Below are 21,985 nucleotides of genomic sequence, written 5' to 3' on the forward strand. Positions count from 1 at the left end.
CTATCATAGGTTTTAAGCAGGAGGTGTCAGAAAAGTACCACAGGAATAACTGGCTTGTGGCGGCCAAGCGTTCATAGGGACGTCGCTTTTTGATCCTTCCATGTCGGCTCTTCCTATCATTGTGAAGCAGAACTCACCAAGCGTTGGATTGTTCACCCACTAATAGGGAACGTGAGCTGGGTTTAGACCATGTGAGACAGATTAGTTTTATCCTACTGATGATGTGTTGTTGCCATGGTAATCCTGCTCAGTAGGAGAGGAACCGCAGGTTGAGACATTTGGTGTATGTGCTTGGCTGAGGAGCCAATGGGGCAAAGCTACCATCTGTGGGATTATGACTGAACGCCTCTAAGTCAGAATCCCGCCCAGGCAGAAAGATATGACAGCACCCGAGGAGCCTCGGTTGGCCCCGATAGCCGTTCCCCCGCCGTCCCCGCTGGGACCCGTCAACAGCCGGGAGTCCCCTGCCTCGGTCAGGTCTGCCCCCGCGCCGCCGCGCCTCCCGGACTGGGGTCCGGTGTGGAGAGCCCTTCGTCCCAGGAAACGGGGCACAGCCGCCCCCTTGCCCATCAGGGAACGCACGTTCGAGTGGAACCTGGCGCTAAAGCATTCCTAGACGACCTGCTTCTGGGTCGGGATTTCGTAGGTAGCAGAGCAGCTCCCTCGCTGCGCTCTATTGAAAGTCAGCCCTGGACACCAGGATTTGTCTCGCTCGCTTGCGACCAAACAATGGCCGCCGCCGCAGGGAGAGTCGAGATGGTGGACCATCTCTCTCCTTCCTTCCCCGCCTCTCCCGGCCGTGACTCCGCGTCCGGGGAACGGAGGGGTTCCTCTCCCCTCCCGCCGCCCCGGGGCGCGCCTCCCTCCCTCCATCCGTCCGCACCGGCCGTCGGCCGCGGCCCGGCCCGGCGCGGGCGTCGCGTGGGAAGGCGCGCGCCCGTCCCCGTCTCGAGGGAGGCCGCGTCCGGGAGCGCGCGAGCGCCCTCCCCGCTCCCCGCTGGGGCCTCGCGGGCCCCGGGCTGGGACGGGGGACGTGGGGGGGCGGTGGCGCGACCGGGGCGGGGCTCTCCCGATCGCCCCCGCGGGCCCGCTGCCCTCCGTCCCAGGGAGGGATGGGCGAGGTTCGCGGGGGAGGACGCCCCGTCCCGCTTCTTTTTTTCCCTCAAAAAAAAAACCCTATCATAAAAAATTGGCACTCGTGGAGTGGTTCAAGGTGAAGGCCCTGACTTCAAGCCCAGTACTGCAAAAAAAAAGGAAAGAAAAAATGAAAGTGTTAGTTATAGGAAGCAAGTCAAATGTCCAGGAGGGATGGGAAACCTATGGCAGTACGCACATAGCCTATCATGGAACAGTGGATCACCACTGAAAATTATAGTCAGCAGCTGGGTGCTGCAGGCTCATCCCTGTAATCCCGGAGACTCAGGAGGCAGCGATCAGGGGGATCAAGGTTCGAAGACAGCCCAGGCAAATGGTTCTAGAGACTCTATCTTGAAAATACCCATTACAAAAAGGGGCTAGTGGAATGGCTCAAGGTGAAGGCCCTAAGTTCAAGCCCCATTGCCGCAAAAAAACAACAACAAAAAAAGTCAGCATAACAAGATGGAAAATGACCACACAACAGTGTATAGTAACGTGAGTGAGTATACAAAAGTACAGCAAACAAACCTGGGAAAAACAGGAAAAACAAGATATGGGGATTATGTAAAAATGAGGACTGAAGGTGCAGCTCAGTGGTGGAGTGCTAACGTGTGCACTCAGTACACACACAAGTCCCATAAAGAAGGTACCTATTATTACCACTCCAAGTTTTATGGATGAGACCAGGGTGCAGAGATAATCTGCACATGGTCCAACCGCCTCTCCCTATCAGGGTGGTAACATCTTAGGCAACTATTTTATTCTACTTTGTCACTTTCCTTTACCTCCCTCACTTCTACAATGCTGGCAAATTACTGCCAGCATCTCTCAATGAATTCACAGGATACGTGGATGTGATGACTTGACAAATGTGAATGGAGAGGTGGTGGGTTTTGTTTTATTAAGGCATTATAAATGCACTCTATTAACCTTTGAGGAGATGAAATATCATCACACTCTGAATCTAACAGGGCTGGTCCTGGGGTGAAACACAGCTTGTATCACTGCTGAGTTCTAGGTATTTGTGTCAATCCTTTTCTCTCCACATTCCCCACAAACAAAAAGTCCTTATGTATTAGACAATAACTTTCTGAGGGAAGGACTGCACTTGACCAAAATGTAAAAGCAAACTAATCAAATCCTCCCAGTAAAGAATACTGCATCCCATGATTAAGGGACCTAGAAAATACTCTGGACTCTGAGAACAAGAACTGGACTTGCTGAGCTCTGGATCTTCAGTTCCTTGTGCGCTGCCTGGTACAGGGAAGAAACATCAATAAATGTCTGCTGAATTCAATTTCTCCAATCGCTGTGCAGCAGGAGCTCAGTCACAGGAGACGGGGAGCAAATGGGCTGGTTACTCATTTCTTCAGAACAAAATGAGTAACATTGTGGGCACAGCATGAACCAGCACCTAATCATAAAAATCAATTTTTCCTTACTTTCAGAGAACTGTTTGTAACAAAACTAGGGACTGAGAAAAACTGACTGCTGCTTTTATTTTACATCTCACCTGATGGTTTTAACTCTTGACTGCTCAACCCAGACAACTGCCAGGGTAATACAATGGGTAACCAAAGACATAATTTCTCTTTGACAAGCTCAGAGGCTCAAACACCATTTGTAGTTGGCCTGCTCTGGAACTCAAGCATGCAGTCAGTGGTCAGAGACCTTATTTGTATGTGGGATGAGAGGGGCTGCAGAGCACAAAAGGTCCCGGCTTTTAAGACTGACAATGTCCCAGGGTGATCTAAGTCAAGTTACTTAACTTTTCTGAGGCAGGAGGATCTTGAGGTCCAGGCCAGAGGAGCTAGAGACACTGTCATCGAACAGACAGACAAGCTCATCTTCAGCTGAGTCAGTTTCCTTCTCTGTAAAATGGCTTAATAATCATACTAACCTTACAAATTCACAATTGCTTTCATATTTAAATGAGTTAAGGGATTAGAAAAGTTATGTTAAATAGTAAAGCAGATGTGATTGATTATTATGGTAAGTACATGGGACTGGCAAAAGATAAGAGGGCAGAGAAAGTCCAGAGTCTAAGATAATCACTGGTTTAACTTTTCCCTTTTTTAGTCTCAGTATTGCTGTCATTTCAGTTCAATGACTACTTGGGTGGCTACCAAATACCAGGAGCTGTGATAAGACAGTGGGATATAGACTTGGGCCCTACCTCAGATCACAAGTGACACATTATTTCAGTGCAGGTTCTTATGGGGCAGTGTTTAGGGACTGCAGACCAAACTAGATATTGATATGGCAAAAACAATATTCACTTTTGCGAGCTGTTGAGATATAACTCAGATACCATACAATCTACCCATTTAAAGTATACAATTCAATGTTTTTAGTGTATTTATTTACAAGGCAACCATCAATCAATCAAAAAACATTTTGGCCTCCCTGCAAGAAACTCTGTGCCCATTAATAGTCACTCATCATCTTCCTTCACCTCTTCACCCCAGCCCCAGGCAAATGCTCAAATACTTTCTGCCTCTACAGATTTGCCTATTCAGGATATTTTACTTATTTACTTACAGCTTTTTTTGAGATGAGGCTCACTATGTAGCCCAGGCTGGCCTTGAACTTGCAATCCTCCTGCCTTAGACTCCCAGGTGCTGGAATACAGGTGTGCTCTACCATGTTAGACTTTTTGAGGTGCTGGAAATTGTGCCCAGGGCCTTGGGCACGCTAGGCAAGCACGCTACCACTGAGCTACACCTGCACCACCTAGGATATTCAACATGTGGTCGGTCCTTTATGAGTTTAGCAAAACGTTTTCAAAGTTCATCGTGTTATAGCATGTTATCAGAGCTGGACTCTTGTTTATGGCTGAACATCCATTGTATGGATGTGCCAATTTTACTTATCCATTTCAGTTGATGGACATTTGATTTGTTTCAACTTTTTAGCTATTCATTATAAGTAATGCTGCTGTGCCAGACACAGTGTCTCACTTCTGTAAGCTCAGCTACTTGGGAGGTGGAGATTAGGAGGATCATAGTTAGAGGCCAGCCTGGGCAAAAAGTCAGTGAGATCCCATGTCAATAAATAAGCTGGGCATGGTGGTGTGTGCCTGTGATTGATCCCAGCTATGCAGGAGGCCATAGGTAGGAGGATTGCAGTGTGAGGCTGGCCTCTGGCAAAACCAGGAGGCCCTACCTGAAAAATAACTAAAAAAAGCAAAAAAGGGCTGGAGGCATGGCTGAATTGGTATAGCACCTGCCTATTAGCAAGCATGAGACTCTGAGTTCAAACTGCAGTACCGCCAATAAAAAGAAAATGGTGCTCTGACCATTCATTCTGACTTTTCATGTGGAAGACACTTTTACTTCTCTTAGGTATGTGTGCAGGAGGAGAAATCTGGGTTCATGTAGTAACTACATTTACAAAGATTTTGAGGAACTGCCAAACATTTTCTTTTTTTTTTTCCCACCCCATGTTTCCCCATTCACAATACAGACCAGACACAAGGCCTGGGCTGAGGTGTACATGGGGGAGGTTTACTTACAGCCTATGGTAAGCACCAGGAGGCCCCAAACGTTTTCCAAAGCAACTCTACCATTTTACATTTCCACCAGCAAAGCAGGAGGGTCCCAATTTCTCTATACTGTCCTTAACACTTGTTCTCGTCTGTTTTTCATCACAGCCATCTCAGTAGTTTTAAAAGCAGTGTCTGTGTGGTTTGATTGATATTTCCCCGATCCTGTGGGGGCTGAGCACACCTTCTCATGGGCTTCCATTTCCACATCTTTTTTGAAGAAATGTTTATTCAAACCTCTTGCTTGTTTCTAACGTGGGTTATTTTTATTGTAATCCTCTCCCTTTCCCTCTCCCTCTCCCTCTCCCTCTCCCTCTCTCCTCTCCCTCTCTGGTCCTGGCTTCATACTTGCGAGGCAGGCACTCTAGTGTTCGAGCCATGCCTCCAGTCCTTTTTCTCGAGTTAATTTTGAGATAGGGTCTCCCTTTATGTCCAGGCTGGCGTGGACCATAAGCCTCCCGTTTATGTTTCCTGCTGCATCTTGGATGACAGGCATGTGCCACCATGTCTAACTACTGATTAGATGGGGTCTCAGGAACTTTCTGCCTGGACTGGCCTCAAGAGCCTCCTGATCTCAACCTCCAAAGTAGCTAGGATTACAGGCCTGAGCTGCTGGTGTGTGGCCTAAGAACTCTGGTACTAGTCCCTTATCAGATACATGATTTATATTTTGTGCCACTTCATTACCTGCCTTTTCATTTTCTTGGTATTATTTGCAGCACAAACATTTTTAATTTTTATGCAGTTCCATCTATTTTTTCTTTTATTGCTTATGCTTTTGGTGTATACCTGAGAAACCACTTTCTAACCAAGTCACTTTTCTAAGAGTTTTAACTTTACTTATTTATTTATTGTGGTACTGGGGTTTGAACTCAGGGCCTTCACCTTGAGCCACTCCACCAGCCCTTTTTTGTGAAGGGTTTTCAAGATAGGGTCTTGTGGGGCTGGCGGAGTGGCTCAAGCAGTAAGAGCACCTGCCTTACTAGGAAGTGTGAGGCCTTGAGTTCAAAGCCCAGTACCACCAAAAACAACAACAAAAAAGAATCAAGATAGGGTCTTGTGAATTATTTGCTTGGGCAGGCCTTGAACCATGATCCCCCTGATTTCTTTTTCCTGAGCAGCTAGAATTTCTGGCGTGAGCCACCAGTGCCTGGCTTAAGAGTTTTATAGTTTTAGCTCTTAGATTTAACTCTCACTGTCATGATCCATTTTGAGTTAATTCCGTGTATGATGTGAGTCAAGGATCCAATTTCATTATTCTGCCAGTGGACAAAATAATATGTATTTAAAATGACCAAGGCAGTGTTTCTAGAATGTAGCCTAATGTATTATTCAAATGGTATTCTTTAAAATAACTCCATAGCTACTAGACTACATTAACTCACAAGCAGAAGAGAATGAGAATAAACTGCTGAGACACTAAACAATATAAATCCAAACCATTTTGTCTTTTTTACCCTTCAGATAAGCATGAAGTGGATGAGCACAGGGAGGGATAAAGATGAATCAGGCTGGGCACTGGTGGCTCACGCCTGTAATCCTAGCTACGTGGGAGGCAGAGATCAGGAGAACTGTGGTTCAAAGCCAGCTCGGACAACTAGTTTGCAAGACCCTATCTTGAAAAACCCTTCACAAAAAAAGAGCTGGTGGAGTGGCTCAAGGTGAAGGCCCTGAGTTCAAGCCCGAGTACCTCAAAGAAAACAAAGAAAGAAAGAAAGAAAAAAGAGTGAGTGTTCTAGGAACAGACTCCCTGGGAACAAATCACAGCTTGGCACTTGTAACTTCATGACACCCAGAGCAAGCTATGGGCTTGAGTGCTCTTGGATGTAAAATGGGAGCCCTGATAACTAGCTTATAATATTCAGAGATTAAGTGAGTTAATGCATAGGAAACACTCAGAACAGTATCTGATAGTGCATAACCCATACACATTACACATTATTAATGATTAAAACACCTTTGGGAGTGTTGCTTCTCAAAGATCAGCAAGTGACTAGTAAGTACACAGACTTCTGAGTCTTCAACAAAAGCTCAAGCAGGGCAAGTAGAGAGAAGCAGGTTTCTAGATTCCTGAAATGGGCAATCCTCAATATGCAGAAGGCCCACTGAACACTGCTCTCAAGGTTTCTAATGGTATGACCATCACAGAATAAATTTAATAGCTTCCATTCCACAGAAAAAGTTTCTTTACTAGCTGTGACCAGAATCCAGGGGATGCTTACTCACACTTCAGAGAGCTGGCAGCCATTGCTAATGTTCCTCCCAAGAATCAGTCCACTGGCAACTTCCTCACTGCTCTGTTTCATTCCTAGAAGTAGCTCTGCCTGTGTTCAGGCAATCTGGCACTGAAGCAGCCATTCTCTTTCACACAAAATGCTTGGAGGTGTTTGTCATTCTATAAGGCTGGTCTGTAAGGAAGATCTAAGTATTCTGCTAAATCTGACAAGCATTTTCTGTTAACTTGTGTAATTCTTGTAACCACACACAACTCCACTTTGGAGAACATATCCATTACTAAGTAGTTCATACAAAGGGATTGACTCACAGCGGTGTCACTAATAAAAGTGAAAATGGGGCTAACCTATGTGTCCATCAGTCACTGAATGTTCAGTACAAGTGTCTCAGCCTGTGGAAAACCTATATAGCCAATAAAAATACATAAATATAATCATAAATAACAGCAGTAATTTTCTGAGCACTTCCCAATGAGATAGATGCGAGGGTGTGTATATAAATATACATATCATTGGAGACATCTATGTGAGGTCCTTTTCTGTTGGCTTAACTGCAGACTCCTAAGAACAACTGAAGGAGTAGAAAGTGTTCTCCACCCCAGGTTTGCAGACTCTTATCCTCCATGTACTTTTTTCTCAACATCAGACACTACTGCTTTATAAACACAGGCCCCAGAGCAAAGTGGACTGTAAGCACTCTATAAAATGGACAGAGATATTATCACTACCAACAGTGCCTCTCCAGGAACCACTGGCAGGAACTTGTCCAATAGCATGAAGACATATGTTTTCCCCATCCTCTCCCTTCCTGTGCCCCCTCCAGAAGAAATGCTGGGCTTAATTTCTCAACTTGGGAAGAGATGGAAAATGTCAAAGTTGTAACTACAAGTGAGGTTGGGGTAATTTGAATTTTCAAATACTCTGAGGGTTTAGGAGATTTGCAGTTTGCCAAAGGGCTAAAATTCCATCAATTGAAGGATGCTGGGTTCTCAGAAGCCTAGGAGAGACAGGAGGAAACCTTGCCTTTCAACACATTGCCTGAGGCAAACTCACATCTATGAAAGTAGGGCCCACATCCTTTCTACCTTATTAGTCCAGTTCTAGCAAAAACCAGCTGTAGATTCACAGCACCTTGAATGCTCACTTAGGAAAGTCTGGGGCTGGAATTATAGCTTTTCAGTTGAGAACATGTTTTGTTTTGGTTTGCTTTGGTTATTGTTGTTGGCTGTTCTCTGCTGTACAGGGGATTTGAGGCACCCAGGGCCTCCTGTGCACTAGGCAAGCACTTTATCACTGAGTAGAGCACATTTGGTGGATGTGAGGCCTGGCTTTGATTTATAGTGCACAAACACACAAAAAGGTCTGCAAATAGGTGAAAGCGGTTGTATCATTTGATAAAAGTCTTTAGTCAATGTTCAGAATTCATAGAAAACTCCCAAAATCTACTCAGACTATGGTGATGTTGATTATCAATGTGGGGAAAATGGAGAAGCAGAAGTGCCGTGGGCCAAATACAGAAGAGTCCAGTATCTTCCCCACAAAATCAGCCTGCCACAAAAGGCTTCTGTCCCATCATTTTTTTCTGCAGGAATCACTCTAATAAAGGGGTCTCTTTCCCCACTCACTGCATATAAGCTACTTGTCTGTCACCTGGGCAGGCCACTCTTTGTCCTCTGCCTTCTGATGAGAGGCAGGGATGCTTCCCGGTGAAGCTGAAGCAACCAAAGACTGAGCTCAGTTCATTTCCTTTCTCTCCAGAGTTGCAATTACAGTTGTGCCATACTAGATGAATTTTAAGAAGAAGACTGAAGAGCAGGACCTCTGAAGTCTCTCGCAGCATTAAATATCCATGACATCTTATCTGCACTGGATTCAGAGAATAAGCACACTGCTTTTGCAATGTTTTGAGCATAAGGCGTACAGTTCTTTGACTCATACTTAAAAGTCAGGAGAGAATTTATGACATGGTTTTCAAATCTTTTTTCTTTTTCTGATACTGGGCATGGAACTCAAGGTCTTATACATGCTAGGCAAGCACTCAACCAATAAGCCAGGCCCCAGCCTTGTAAATGAAACCTTCCACAGAACACAGCTATATTAAACAGATAAATATGATGCTCCTCTGGTTGTAGCAGTGAGGGACCAGGAGCTCTATACTCTCAGCGAGCCCTTGTCTTTTAAGGAAGCCTCTAACATCTCTGAGAAACACAACTTGTTGAAAGGGAAAGGAAGTTAACATTTAGACAACTAATAAACAAATGAATAAACAAATGGGGAAGAGAGAGAAGCTTTTCATTCATTCATTCATGTAGAGGAAGATGTACTTGGAAAATCACCAGTTTGTAACCATTGCAGCAAAGCCTGGTTTGAGAAAGAATCTTCAATGGATGCTACACCACAAAGGGGAAGTGTGAGAAGCAGCAGGAAGTCTGCATGATCTTCCCTTGAAGAGACTGCACACAGGGAGAAAGCAGTGCTTATGCAGGATGCACATGACTGGCCTGCAGACTTCAGAGATGTAAACACCATGCAAGGCAAGAAAGGCTGCGCAAGTGGTGCAGCTTCAAGCCAGAGAGCTCAGCACGCACAAGGCCCCAGGCTCAATCTCCAACACCAAAATTAAATAAAAATAAGAGACATGCTAACTAAATGAAATAGATGATCCTTAACCGTGTCATACACTTGAGGGAAAAAAATGCTGTAAAGGATATTATTGGGACAATTGACACTTGGATATGGATTGTCAATTTGGTACAAATGCCATATCAGTGATGAATTCTATGCATGTGGTAGGGATGCCATGGTTATTCTTAGGAAACATGAACTGGAGTACAGGGCCTAAAGGGACACGTGTGTGCAACCTCCTCTCAAACTGCTCAGGAACAGTGTATTTACAGTCAGAGATTGTGTAGTGGTTCTCAAAGCAGGATTCCTGGAGCTGGTAGGTTAGAAATACAAGTTTTTAGGCCATACTCCAAACTACTAAATCAGCTGTTTGGGGATGGGGCCAGGAATCTGTTTTAACAAACTCTCTAGGTGGTCACAGGAATGCAAAGTTTGAAAACCACTGATACAGACAGAGTAATAAAAAAATGTGGTGAGATGTTACAACTGGTGAACCTTGGAAAACAGTTTGAGAGGTTTCCGAATTATTCTTGAAACTTTTCTATAGGTTTGCAATTATTTCAAAATAAAAAAATAGGGCTTGCAGAGTGGCTCAAGTGGTAGAAAGCCTGACTAGAAAGCGTGGGGCCCTGAGTTCAAGTCCCAGGAGTGCCAACCTCTCCCAAAAAAACCAAACAATCAAAATAAATAACAACAACAAAATTACCCTGGGACAGTATCTATAGGGACATAGTGGAGACCTTGGAAGTATGGAGACATACCAGGGAGTTACTGCAGTAAATGATGAGATTTAGAACGAAGACTGTCCCAAGTCCAGGGTGAAGTAAGGAGCACGCACCATACGAACCTGAATAGGACAGTCCGGCAATCTCTAGAAAGAGATCTTCTTCAGAAAAGCTCTCGGGAAGCATGAGGAAAGCGGCAGTCAAAGCACTCTTCAGATTTTTATCGAGGGCTGATCTGAGAGTGGCATTCTCATTCATTGCCACAATTTTCACCTGGAAAAAGTAGAACATTCAGAAGGAAAACTCTAGAAGTGCAGTATTGCTCAAGCCACGGTTTACATACACATTGGAACTGTGCCAAATGTCTACAGCTGAAGATCTTGGAATCCTACCCTGATTGCCGAGAAATAATTGTTATTCTAATAAGTAATCCCAGAATCTCCTGTTTTATGCCAAAGTCAGAGAAATCAAGACACAGGAAAGTATCACAATGCCAAGGAAAACAAAATGAATATTCTCCTTTTAAATGAAGAAACTCACCACAGCTTTTGAACAGCAATAACTGCACTCTGGGAACTGTAATATTTTTCCATTTTATAGTCTCATTGTTCATTACTTACTATTCTGGTGGAAGGAGGCATTTTACTTCTTTATTTACAACTCACTTCTCTTTTTGCCAGGTATAACACGGGCAGTTCATACTCTATTATGATTGTTACATTCTGATTTTGAGCTTGATTCAAAGAAAAAGGAATAAAAATGAGCTACAATACAAAAATCATGGGTTTAAAGATAGGTCTGGGTTCAAATCTAGATACCTATGTGAGTTGGGCAAATTGCTTAACTTCTCAAAACTTAAATCCTTATCTACTAAACAGAGGGAACAGATTTGTATCAAAGCATCGTCAGATGGGAGAGGGAGGAGGTGGGGAAAGGGTTAGGAGGATGAATATGGTGCAAATACTGTGTACACATGTATGAAAATGGAAATATGAGACCTGTTGAAGCTATTCCAGGAATGGGGAGAGAGGGGTAAAGGAGAATGGTGGAGGGGGTGAATTCACATATGATATGTTTGCTATATTGTAAGAGCTTTTGTAAATGGTACAATGTACCCCCACCCAGCACAACAATAAAGAAAATTAAAAAAAAAATAAATTGATGAAATAGAAAAGAAAAGAACGGTGAGAAAGACTGAATTAGAAAACAAGCGTAAAGTACCTGGCGTACAAGCAACTGCCTTGCTCAGTACAGAGGATTTTTCTCCTCAAATTGAAATACAAAGAGCTGCAGATTCGGGTGTTAAAAGACAGCACTGGCGTTAATGATTCAATCCCAGCTCTCTCCCTAACTCTGTGAAGATGGTTAATAAAGCCTTATCAATAAAATGGGCTTAGGGGAGGAAGCACACACATTTGCTGGGAAGATGAACTGAGGCTACATACGATCCCTAGCTGAAGCAAGCTTCCTCGTGTCTCTCTGGGCCATGTGTGGTCTCATTTTTGGCTAGCATTAGGAGCACCCACACATATTAGTGGGCTCAACCCCAAGTTTCTGATTGGCAGGCCTGGGTAAGGCCTGAAAAACATACATTTCTAACAAGCTCCCAGGAAATGTGGACCCCGCTGGTTCAGGGAAACATTTTGAAAACACTCTAAGGTATTACAGAGTCACTAAGTTGTTCTTCAACATGGTTACACCACTTTACACTCCCACTATAATCTTTTCAGAACATCATGCTTCTGGTGGTGTTCTTTTCTTTCTTTTTGGTGGCACTGGGGTTTGAGCTCAGGGCCTCATGCTTGCTAGGCAGGTGCTCTACCACTTCAGCCACCCCACCAGTCCTACTCTGATAGATTTCCTACACAAAGGTCTAGAAGTCCCTAACAAGGACTCTCACATAACTGAAACATATCAATCATCTCTAACTCTTTTGGTGCTATGTTTTCCTCCTGTTTTAGAAACCAGGGCATTAGTTGCTTTTTGTCAAATACAGACTACTTATGACAAATTAAGATGGCACATAAAAGACACACTGTGAGAAACTCCAACACAAAATTTTACTAAAAGAGCAGAACATTATCCCAAGGTATTTTTCTTTTTATTAGTAAAAAGCAGTTCTACAAGACATGTAACTAACTTATAAACTAAGCATAACCCAAATTCTATATTTGACCTTGTGTCCCCTTGCTTTCTTCTAAGACTATAACACATGAACAAACCTTGCGTATGGGCAGGTAAGCCACTTGACTCAGTACCACTTCCTCCATCTTTAAAATTATGAGAATGTCATAGTCCTTACTTAAGCCTTTCAGCACTTTGGTGAGTTCAGTATTACTGCAATCATCTGCGGAGAACAGAACCAAGCAGCCGCCCAGGGAATACAACTTGCCTGAGAGATGGCAAAAATCACGGTAATGACCTTATACCATGTAAATCAAGTTCTAAGTAGTTTGAGTTATTCTCATACATTCAGTTAGAGATGCATTCTGGTTAACTTCTTCTGGTTTTGTTTTTTTGGTTTTCTTCTTTTTTGAGACAGGATTTTGCTATATAGCCCTCAAACTCAGGATCCTCCTACCTTAGCCACTGAGTTGCTAGGATTATAGTTCTGAACCATCACACCCACCTTCTTGACAGATGATTAAGGCTTTTTTTTTTTGCTGTGGTGGGGATTAAACCCAGGGCCTTGAGCATTCTAGGCAATCATTTTACCACTGGGCTACATTTACCCAGCCCCCAATTTTAAGGTTCTATATATAATAACTCCTATGCTTATTCCTGACTAACTTTCCCAAACCCGTAATCCACATAGATATTGATCCTTTTGGAAACTGGGGGCCAGAGCATGAAAAATCTTCTCCAAGAGAAGTTAGTAGTACAGCAAACCAGGGTCCAGTCCCCTGATCTGTCTCTCCCATGTCTCTATGTCCACATTCCCATTCTTCATCTGCATCTGCAGGTACTGCTCCATAATCCTACACCCTCTCTAGTGTGTGTGAAATCAGAAGCTACTTTGAGATGCCAACAATTCAAAGATGCAAAGAGAAGAGTAAGTTTAGGAGTCTTTTCCTAGTTAACAAAATACAACTTGTTCTCCAAGAAAGTTGCTCCACTTAGGGTGTAAGAAAGCAGTCTGTTGGCTATCGAAGGTTAAGAGGGTGAAAATAAAAGCATTCTTACTCAAAGGAAAAGTGTCAATTCGGAAGTCTCTGCTACTTGTGTGGATCTGGTTCTTCAACGAAAGGTGAACTAGGAACTTGTCTCAGCAGCACTGTTATTTGTTGCTCAGAGTGAAAAGCCAGTGAACGCTTGGGACACTGCCAGAGAGGCCTGGGAAAAGAAGAAAGTCCTCAGATTTGTGAATAGCTGTTTGTACCTACTGGGAATGCCCTGACCTCACTGCATAGATAACATAAGCACTACTGCCAGGCAAAAATCTTTTCTGCGAGAAGGGGCAATGCTTGGAGAGACTTTCAAAGGAGAGATTTGTGAGTACTTTCAAGACTGAAAGAAAAAAAAAAGAGTCACAGACCCCTGTATAGTCCTGTACAGTCACACAGAGACGACTTGAATTGCAGAGTGAAACTTTAGTCACAAAGCACACAACCCTATCTAGTGTTGAAATACTCAACACTCACCAGAACAGTCCTGGCTTGAAGATGAAGAAATGCAGACCAGAGGGCTGGATGAAACCTTATCTACCTACTGACTGTGGGCTCTTTCAGGATAAGCAATGGGGGGGTCTCCTTTTTTTTTTTTTTTTAATTCTTTTGGCATGCACAGAGAAGAAACTAAATAATGGCTCAACCTTTGCATTTCAAAGGCGAGTGACTCACAGCAGGACAGAGCCAAACTAGTAAGCTAGGCTCCCCAATTCCCAGTTAAGAGATCTTTCATACATCTTTGTGACTTTTCTATCTGCAAAATGTAAATCAACAGAGGTACAATATGGAGATAGTTACACAACCGTATCTATACCGACACTCACCGAATTGTATACTTAAAACGGTTCAATCATGTTATGTGAATGCTATCTCAATAAAGGTGTTACAGAAAGCTGTGTTACTAGCAAGTAAAATGCACTGCAATGAATACATTAAACCCTCTTAACAAGGCGGCAAGGATATCACTGCAGGTCACTGTGATTGCTTTAAATTTCAAGCACGTCTGTGGTCCCAGCACTTGGGAGGCTGAGGCAAGAGGATCACTTGAGCTCAGCATTGGAGACCAGTGTGGGCCACACAGTGAGACCCCTCTCAAAAACAAAGAGCCAAAAATTCAAGCAAAATTACCTCTTCATTAAAACAGTGTTAAACAGAAAATCCAAAATCGTGTGAAACTATTTGACTGACTTACATTACTGTGGAGTTTTTTGTTTTGTTTTGTTTTAACTTACAAAGGATTGCCCACAATATTCTATTACTTTAAATTCCATAGTTTTTTTGGGTTTTTTTTGGTAGTACTGGGGTTTGAACTCAGCACCACACACACACTCACACACATACACATATTGCAAATGACTTAGAAACTTAAGGCTGTGCCAGAAATAAAAATGGGTAAGCACTCAATTATCAGGTAAGCTGACAGTAAAGTATGATAGAAATTTAATTTTCAACTCTTTGTAGATATACCCATCTTTTCAAATCCTTTGTATTTCTTTCAAAGACTGAGAAATTCTATGTTGATTTGCAAGATGCAAGACAATTTAAAGCTTTAGATACTGTAATTTAGCATAACTTTGTTTTAAAACAGAAAAACAAAGAATTCATACTTATATTCTTATACTCTTTTCTGAAGACATCCCATTCTCCTTGTTGCTGCCCTTTCTTTTCATCAGGTTTGCTCATTTGTTTACTATCTGCTGCCACCTACAGGTTACATAGTTTGTTTAAAGGTCAACTGATTTCACAGGAGTGGAAGGACTGGGAGGGAGAATGACTTTTCCCACTTATCACTGTCAGTGTTTTTGGTGGGACTGGGATTTGAGCTCAGCACCTTACAAAACAGGCACTCTTTTGCTTGAGCCACTCCTCCAGTCCATTTTACTCTGATTATTTTGGAGATGGGATTCTCACAAACTTTTTGCCTGGGCTGGCCTTGAACCACAATCCTGATCTTAGTCTCTCAGTCTCCCAAGTACTAGGATTACAGGTGTGAACTACTGGTGCCTGGCTTCAAATTTAAAAAAAAAAATCTTAATTTTCCTTTCTTTTTTTTCCCCTTTTTGGAAACATTCTAGGCATAATACAACATTTTCAATTCAATCTCATTTTATCTTGAAATGCAAGTACTCTTATTCGCATTGACTAAGATTCAACTTCCTGAATCAACTAAGATTCAGGAAGATAAACCCAGTCAGTCACCCAAGTTCATATAAACAGCTAATAAGTGTCAGGCAGCTAAGGCTTCTAATTCTACACTCACTTTTCTCAAGCTGCAGATTTTGTAAATTAAAAGAAAAAAATTTTGGGGAGCTGGGGATGGTGCCTAGGATGTTGCACTTGCTCAGCATGCAAAAGCCTGGTTCAGTCCTCAGCACTGGATACAAACTTTGGGGCCAGGCATGGTAACACATGCTTGTTAGTCCCAGCTAGCTGGGTGGCTAAGGCTGAAGAACTGCTTGAGCCGAAGAGTTCAAGGCCAGCGTAGAAAACTTAGCAAGATCATCTCTCAAAACAAACAACCCACCAACCAAACAAAACAAACTTTAGAAATAAAATGAATACTTACAAAGTTTTATTGAATTTATTTCCTTCATTATGAACTTTAACTACTTATTCAGCCTAAAAATGAGAAATTCATCTATATAGACAGAGCATTATTTCAGTAAGCCCACTGTTTCTGAATATTTAAAAAATGTTTTTACTGGTCTGGAGATGTATCTCAGTATTAGAGAGTTTGTCTGGTATGCGTGAGGTCCTGGGTTCCATCCCTACCCACACCATACACACACAAAAATGTCTTTACTAAAGTAAAAATTACAGACAGTAAATTTTTCAAAATCCACACATCTGAAGGTATAGCTTGATACATTTTTACATATGCAAATATGTGTGTAACACTGTTCACATCACATATCTAAATATTTTAATGGGCTACAGTATCAAATTTTGAGTCCAGGTACAAGGCAAGAGAACCTTTTGTTTGTTTATTTCTTTGCTTGTTTTTTTTGAGACAGGGTCTTAGTATGCAGCCCGGGCTGGCCTTGAACTCATGATCCAAGGGAAGAGAATGCTGATGGCCTATATGCATTAACAAAGAAAACTTTCTAACACAAACCCAGTGAACTAAGATTGTATACTGTCTCTCTAACTTCTTCCATAGTTGACCATAAAAGGACAGTGTTAATGTGTCCCTGCTATGGAGACACCTGAGAACCATCTGTGTGCCCTCTCTGGAACCTGAGACAGCACAGTGAAAATTTTCCTTGGGAAGTGTGGACTACTGAACATAGGTCTTAAACTAGGAAAAGAACCTTTCTCTGAAAATACAGCATACACTTTTAAAAAAGAAGAAATACAGTATGTGTGAATGTTTGTTAAAAGTTCTAGTTCCTGGCTGGCGGAGTGGCTCAAGTGAGTGTGTTCCCATACCACCCGCTAAAAAAATAGAACTCCAGACTCCTCCCACCTTTTCTCCTGTTCCTGTTTCCATCAGTGTCCAGGGAGAGGTCTGCTCCCCACAGCTTTTCCAGCAGTATCTCAAATGAGGTAAGAAAGTAGGACCCGACATTACCACTGGCCTCAAGAGGACAATGTGAGGTTCATCCCCCTGGAATCACTGTCTGGCTCATTCACTTACAAATAGTCACTGAAGCTTTCCATGTGCCAGGCACTATCCAGGTCTCTGGTGAGAAAGCAGTGGACACAGGGCCCCCATGGCCCTCAGGTTCTAGAAGGGAAGATGATCTAAGTGGTGCTGACAGGGGCTCCATTGACGCACTGGCCACCTCCTCTATTATCCTCCCCAGCCCAAATGAACTGACAGAGCCTGATCCCATCAGCCAATTGAAGAATCTGTGGAGAAAGGGCAGCAATAGTGTTGTTTTTCTTTTAGGCTTTGTTCCCAGGATGGTCTCAAACTCATGATCTTCCTGCCTCAGAGTCCTGTGTGCGGGGATTACAGGCATGCCCTGACAATCTGTTTTTTTACTTCCAGCACCTGAAACCAACATGTGCAGGTTTTTTCCCTTTCCAACTTTTCAGACATCAGCTGTATGTCCTACAATTCAATTCAGTTCAGACACTATCTACCTAGAATTACATTTAGATCCCATAGGTCAGAGGCTCAGTCTCACAAGACTTTCCCCACTTGACAGAATGGTTGTAAATTGGGGAGTTCCTATAACCTCTTCCTCTGGTTTGATAATTTTCTAGAATGGCTCTCTACTTGCTATTACCAGGTTGTTATAAAGTACCCAACTCAGGAACGGCTAAATAGAAGACATGCAGGAGCTAAGGGTGCAGCTCAGTGGTAAAGTACATGTTTAGCATGGATAAGGCCTTGGGTTGGATCTCTAGGAATGAAAAAAGGAAAGGAGAAATACAAGGTATTTATGGGGAATAAGGGTGCTGGCCTTCTATGTGCTCTTCAAGGGCACCATCCTCCCAGCACCTCGCTGTGTTCACCAACATGAAAACTCTCTGAGCCCAGGTTTTTAGGGTTTTTATGGTGCTTTTTGTTACCTGGGCATGAACAAATAATCTGTTGCTTTTGATGAGTAATTCAATGTCCAGTCCTCCCCACGCCCCCCCAAGAGGTGGGTGGAAGAAGGGACCCCTAATCACATGGTTGGTTCCTCTGGTAACCAGCCCTATCCTGAAGCTACATAGGGGCTCATCAAGAGTCACCTAGGGCTGGGAGTGTAGCTCAGCAGGATAGCTCTTGCCTAACATGGGCAAGACCTGGTTCCATCCCCAATACTGCAGGGAAAAAACAGATCACTTCATTAGCGTAAACTCAGATATGGTTGAAAGGGACTTGTTATCCTTATCACTCAAGAATTCCAAGAGTTTTAGGAGCTCTTTGCCAAGAACTAAGGACAAAGATCATATATATAAGGTCAATTTCAGAGACAAGAGGCATCCCTGATTACAGCAACCTAAAAAACTTGCACTCACCGGTTTTTGGAGGCGTCCAGCAATGTATAAGTTATTCCAACTGAGGAGATCTTCGATCAGAATACTAGTGCTAATAACCCCATATTTGATAAGCTGAAAAAGAAAAGAAATGGACATGAAAAAGGGCAAAATACCTGGTTGTTGCTTATGCAAATACAAAAGGTAAGGAAATAGAACAAATTCTTGAGCAGAGTACTACCTTGATTTCCAAAATCCCTCCCTTGTGAAAAACAGATCTCCATCAAGACCCTTCAGAGGTTTAGCATAAAGACTGAGATGGAGTCAGGCCTGTAATCCCTGCTACCCAGAAGTTCCAGGCAGAAGGACTGAGAGTTTGAGGCCAGTCAATGCAAAGTCAGCAAAACTTTATCTCAGAAACAAAATACAAACAAAAGGAGTGGGGGTGTAGCTCAAGTGGTAGAGCTGCTTGCCTAGCATGTGTGAGGCCCTAGGTTCAATCCCCAATACTATGAAAAAAAGACTGATGGCCCCCATGGTACATGCAGTGAGGTGGCCATTATTTTAATTCAGGTCCACGTGATGCTAAAGGCAGAGTGGCTCTTAGACACCATTTAGTGTTGGTTCTCATGGACTGTGAATAAAACACTGGTCCTTCCACCTAATCAGCTTGAGAAGTGATTGAGGCCCAAAGAGAATAACTGACATGCCCAAAGTGGCACTGGCAGTGGCAGAGTTAAAACCAGGCTGAGCACAGTGATGCATACCTGTAGTTCCAGCTTCTAGGGAGACTGAAGCAAGAAGATTGCTCGAGCTCCCTAGGGGTTCAGGGCCAGCCTGGACAACATGGTGAGATGCAGTCTCAAAAAAACATAGGTGCTAGAATTTCAGTCTGGCCTTCTAATATCCTTTTCATTACAAGGAACCAGAAATTTCTTTTACAATTAAGTTTTCACTGACACTCTGCACAGCGAATTTCTGTTGTTGGTGTCTCTTTCAAAAGGTTACAATTATAAAGCAACACCCAAAAATAAAATCTCCTTATCAGTGGTAAACACATGGAATTATGGTCAAGCCCATTTCCATAACAATCTGTATAAATCCTGAATGTAGATTTCCAAGGTTACAAAGTCCCATTTGTATCAACAAATATCTTCAGATCCACTGCTGAATTTCAGTATCCAAACTGCTTTCTCAGACTGCAAATATCTAAAAAGTAGTTAAAGAATTTCAATGAAAAGTACAGTCCCTTTGGCACACAATTATGTCCAAACATTTGATTACTGGAGCTTGTAATACAGTTTGAAAATTATTAATTAGATACAGGCTCAGCATAATATTAATTATGGAGCAAGAACAAAGCTATGTGTTTATCAGGACTAAAGTGGAACTGGAAGGCAAGCTGAATAAAGACATTTTCCCTCCACTCTGGTGACCACAGGGCTGCAGAAAGCCCTCCTTGCCAGGAAAGTTAACAGCTGGGAGGCTACGCACCACCTTATGGAAGTAATTTTCATCTCTGAACCTTGTTTTCCTCATCTGCAAAATGCAGGTGGAGCAGGAACGGCCCTCAGACAGAAAAGCAAATATTGCAGACCATGCCAGTCAACCACAGCACTCATTCCACAGCCAAGTTCAGACTGCCTTCAAACCCTTCTCAAGTCAGTACTCTAATTCCCCGACCCTTTTCTGTGAGTGTGTGACTTTTTTTCCTTTCATTCCAGTAAGGGGGTCAAAACCCATGGCCTTGCATATGCTAGGCAAGTGCTCTGCCACAGAGCTATATCCTCAGTCCCTGGTGTGCCTCACCTGAAAGACAGACAGGCAGTGTTCCTGCTGTCAGACAACCCATATTTGGTGATCCATGCATCTTACCTGCTCCCCAGCACCTCACTGTCAAATTCCACACATTTGCTCACACTGAGGCTCCTGTTTATCACTTGGCACCAGGCACTCCCAGCCACCCTCACTTCCAGCTTCTTCTGGAGGGTATCTGCTCTTCCTTCCACATAGCACTAATCCCACACAGGCCTGCCTGTTCCTCCCACTGGCCAAACCATAGGTTCTCAGATTGTGGTTTACAGATCAGCAACTTCAGCATCATTTGTAAGCTTGTAAGAAAAGCCAATGTCCTATCCCACTCTAGACCTACTTCATCAGAAACTCTGGGGATGGAGCCCAGCAATCTGTGGGTCCAACAGGACTTTGATGCACGCTAGAACTTGAGAACCACTTGGCCAAAAGGCAAAAAATAAAGCCAGTGTCACATCCAATCACCTTCTCACGCTGCAATCACAGTCACCGGTTGAGAAGGACTCCAGTTCCTATTCCGATCCTGGATTTAAGACCTCTAGCAGGGGTATGACTGCTTCCTGACTGCATGAACATACCTATTTCACTGGTGTTCTACTGATAAAGGTTAAAGCCACCCAAGCTAAGACGAAGACCTGAAGTCACTTACTCTCCCGTCGCACATGATCAATGGGTTGTAGTAAACCCCAGCACCATAGTTATTCTGAACAGATGTGATGACCTTGGGTCCCAACAGCTTTAAGAAAGAGTAGTGGCTCCAATTCTTCTTTAGGTTCTTTGAGTGCCATGCAACAGGGTCATCTACTGTGAACACAAAGTCCAGCATAGCATTCTGGAAAGTGAAGAAAAAAAGAATAAGTTCAGGACTCAGTATTCACCCCTGGAAGGGGTGGGGGACAGCCAGATGGAGTGGGAAGGGGAAGCTCCCAAGTACTGCACTATTGAACTTAATAGACAGACCCCTCCGGCCTGTCATCTGAAACTTAAACTGATCTCAGGAACCAATGAGAGCTCTATTCTCATCAAAACAGTGAGCTAAAGGCTTGCTACATGTTGTGTGTCAGCACCCTTTTACATTCTTTTATATACTACACAGCAACTCACTTTATCTTTAGAACAGCCCTACAAGACAGGTATGCTGCTGTCCCAATTTCACAGGAAAGGAAACTAAGGTATAGGGTAAGCGCTTTGTCCAAGGGCCCAGAGCTAGTGAGAGGCAGACCTAAGGACTGTGGTAACAAATCCTGTGTGCCATTTGGCTAAATGTGCTCCACTTTTTTTCCAGATCAAATTAATATCACATGGATAAACTCTATAAAGCAGTACCTAAAGGGCAATAAATTATTCTAACTCTCACCAACCACCCATGGAGCAGCTACAGAGCTCTGATAGGACCCAGAATAGAAGTGCTTGGAGTCTACTGGGGAGAAAGTCACTAAATTGACTTGACAGAGGAATGTGTAATGTACTGACTTTACTCAGAATAGGGGTGGGATCAAGAGAACAGGAAGGAAATATTTTTCCAGAGATAACAAACTGAATCCTGATGAATGTATGAGAGGGAAACAGGCTAGGTAGAAGTACCTGGGAAGCAGGGGGAGGGTTGGGAGTCATGTTAGAAGAAACCACTCATATAAATAGGACAGCCAGGCCCATTCTGGGACCTGCAGTTTGACACCACTGGAATAGAACATATTTACATAGTGGGGAATGGACTAGAGAAAGAGACTGCCTGTCATGCTAGGAAACTTCCCACAAGGGCTGGAAGGAGATGGAGGGTAAGGGAAATTGGACAGGAAGCCCCTGTAAGATTCCAGGTAAGACATC

At 43.2% G+C, this 21,985-nt stretch overlaps 1 protein-coding gene and 1 pseudogene across 6 annotated transcripts in view; both read right to left on the reverse strand.

The window, feature by feature from the left end:
* The window catches only part of Tamm41 (TAM41 mitochondrial translocator assembly and maintenance homolog), a 41,805-nt gene that overhangs the window by 17,377 nt on the left and 2,443 nt on the right, over nt 1-21,985 (reverse strand). For all 6 annotated transcript variants that reach the window (XR_012436389.1, XM_020177169.2, XM_074044437.1 and 3 more), the window contains exons 2-4: nt 20,808-20,990; nt 18,389-18,481; nt 10,388-10,538 (exon numbers count right to left, since the gene is read on the reverse strand). Coding sequence is in view for 5 of the 6 variants with exons in the window: in XM_020177169.2 (XP_020032758.1) it covers nt 10,388-10,538; nt 18,389-18,481; nt 20,808-20,990 (427 nt within the window). In the remaining variant the exon portion in view is untranslated. The remainder of the gene's footprint in view (nt 1-10,387; nt 10,539-18,388; nt 18,482-20,807; nt 20,991-21,985) is intronic.
* Nucleotides 4,578-4,676, reverse strand: LOC141413221 (small nucleolar RNA SNORA51; annotated as a pseudogene).

Source organism: Castor canadensis, chromosome 10 (genome assembly GCF_047511655.1).
Source record: "Castor canadensis chromosome 10, mCasCan1.hap1v2, whole genome shotgun sequence".
Classification (NCBI taxonomy): Eukaryota; Metazoa; Chordata; class Mammalia; order Rodentia; family Castoridae; genus Castor; species Castor canadensis.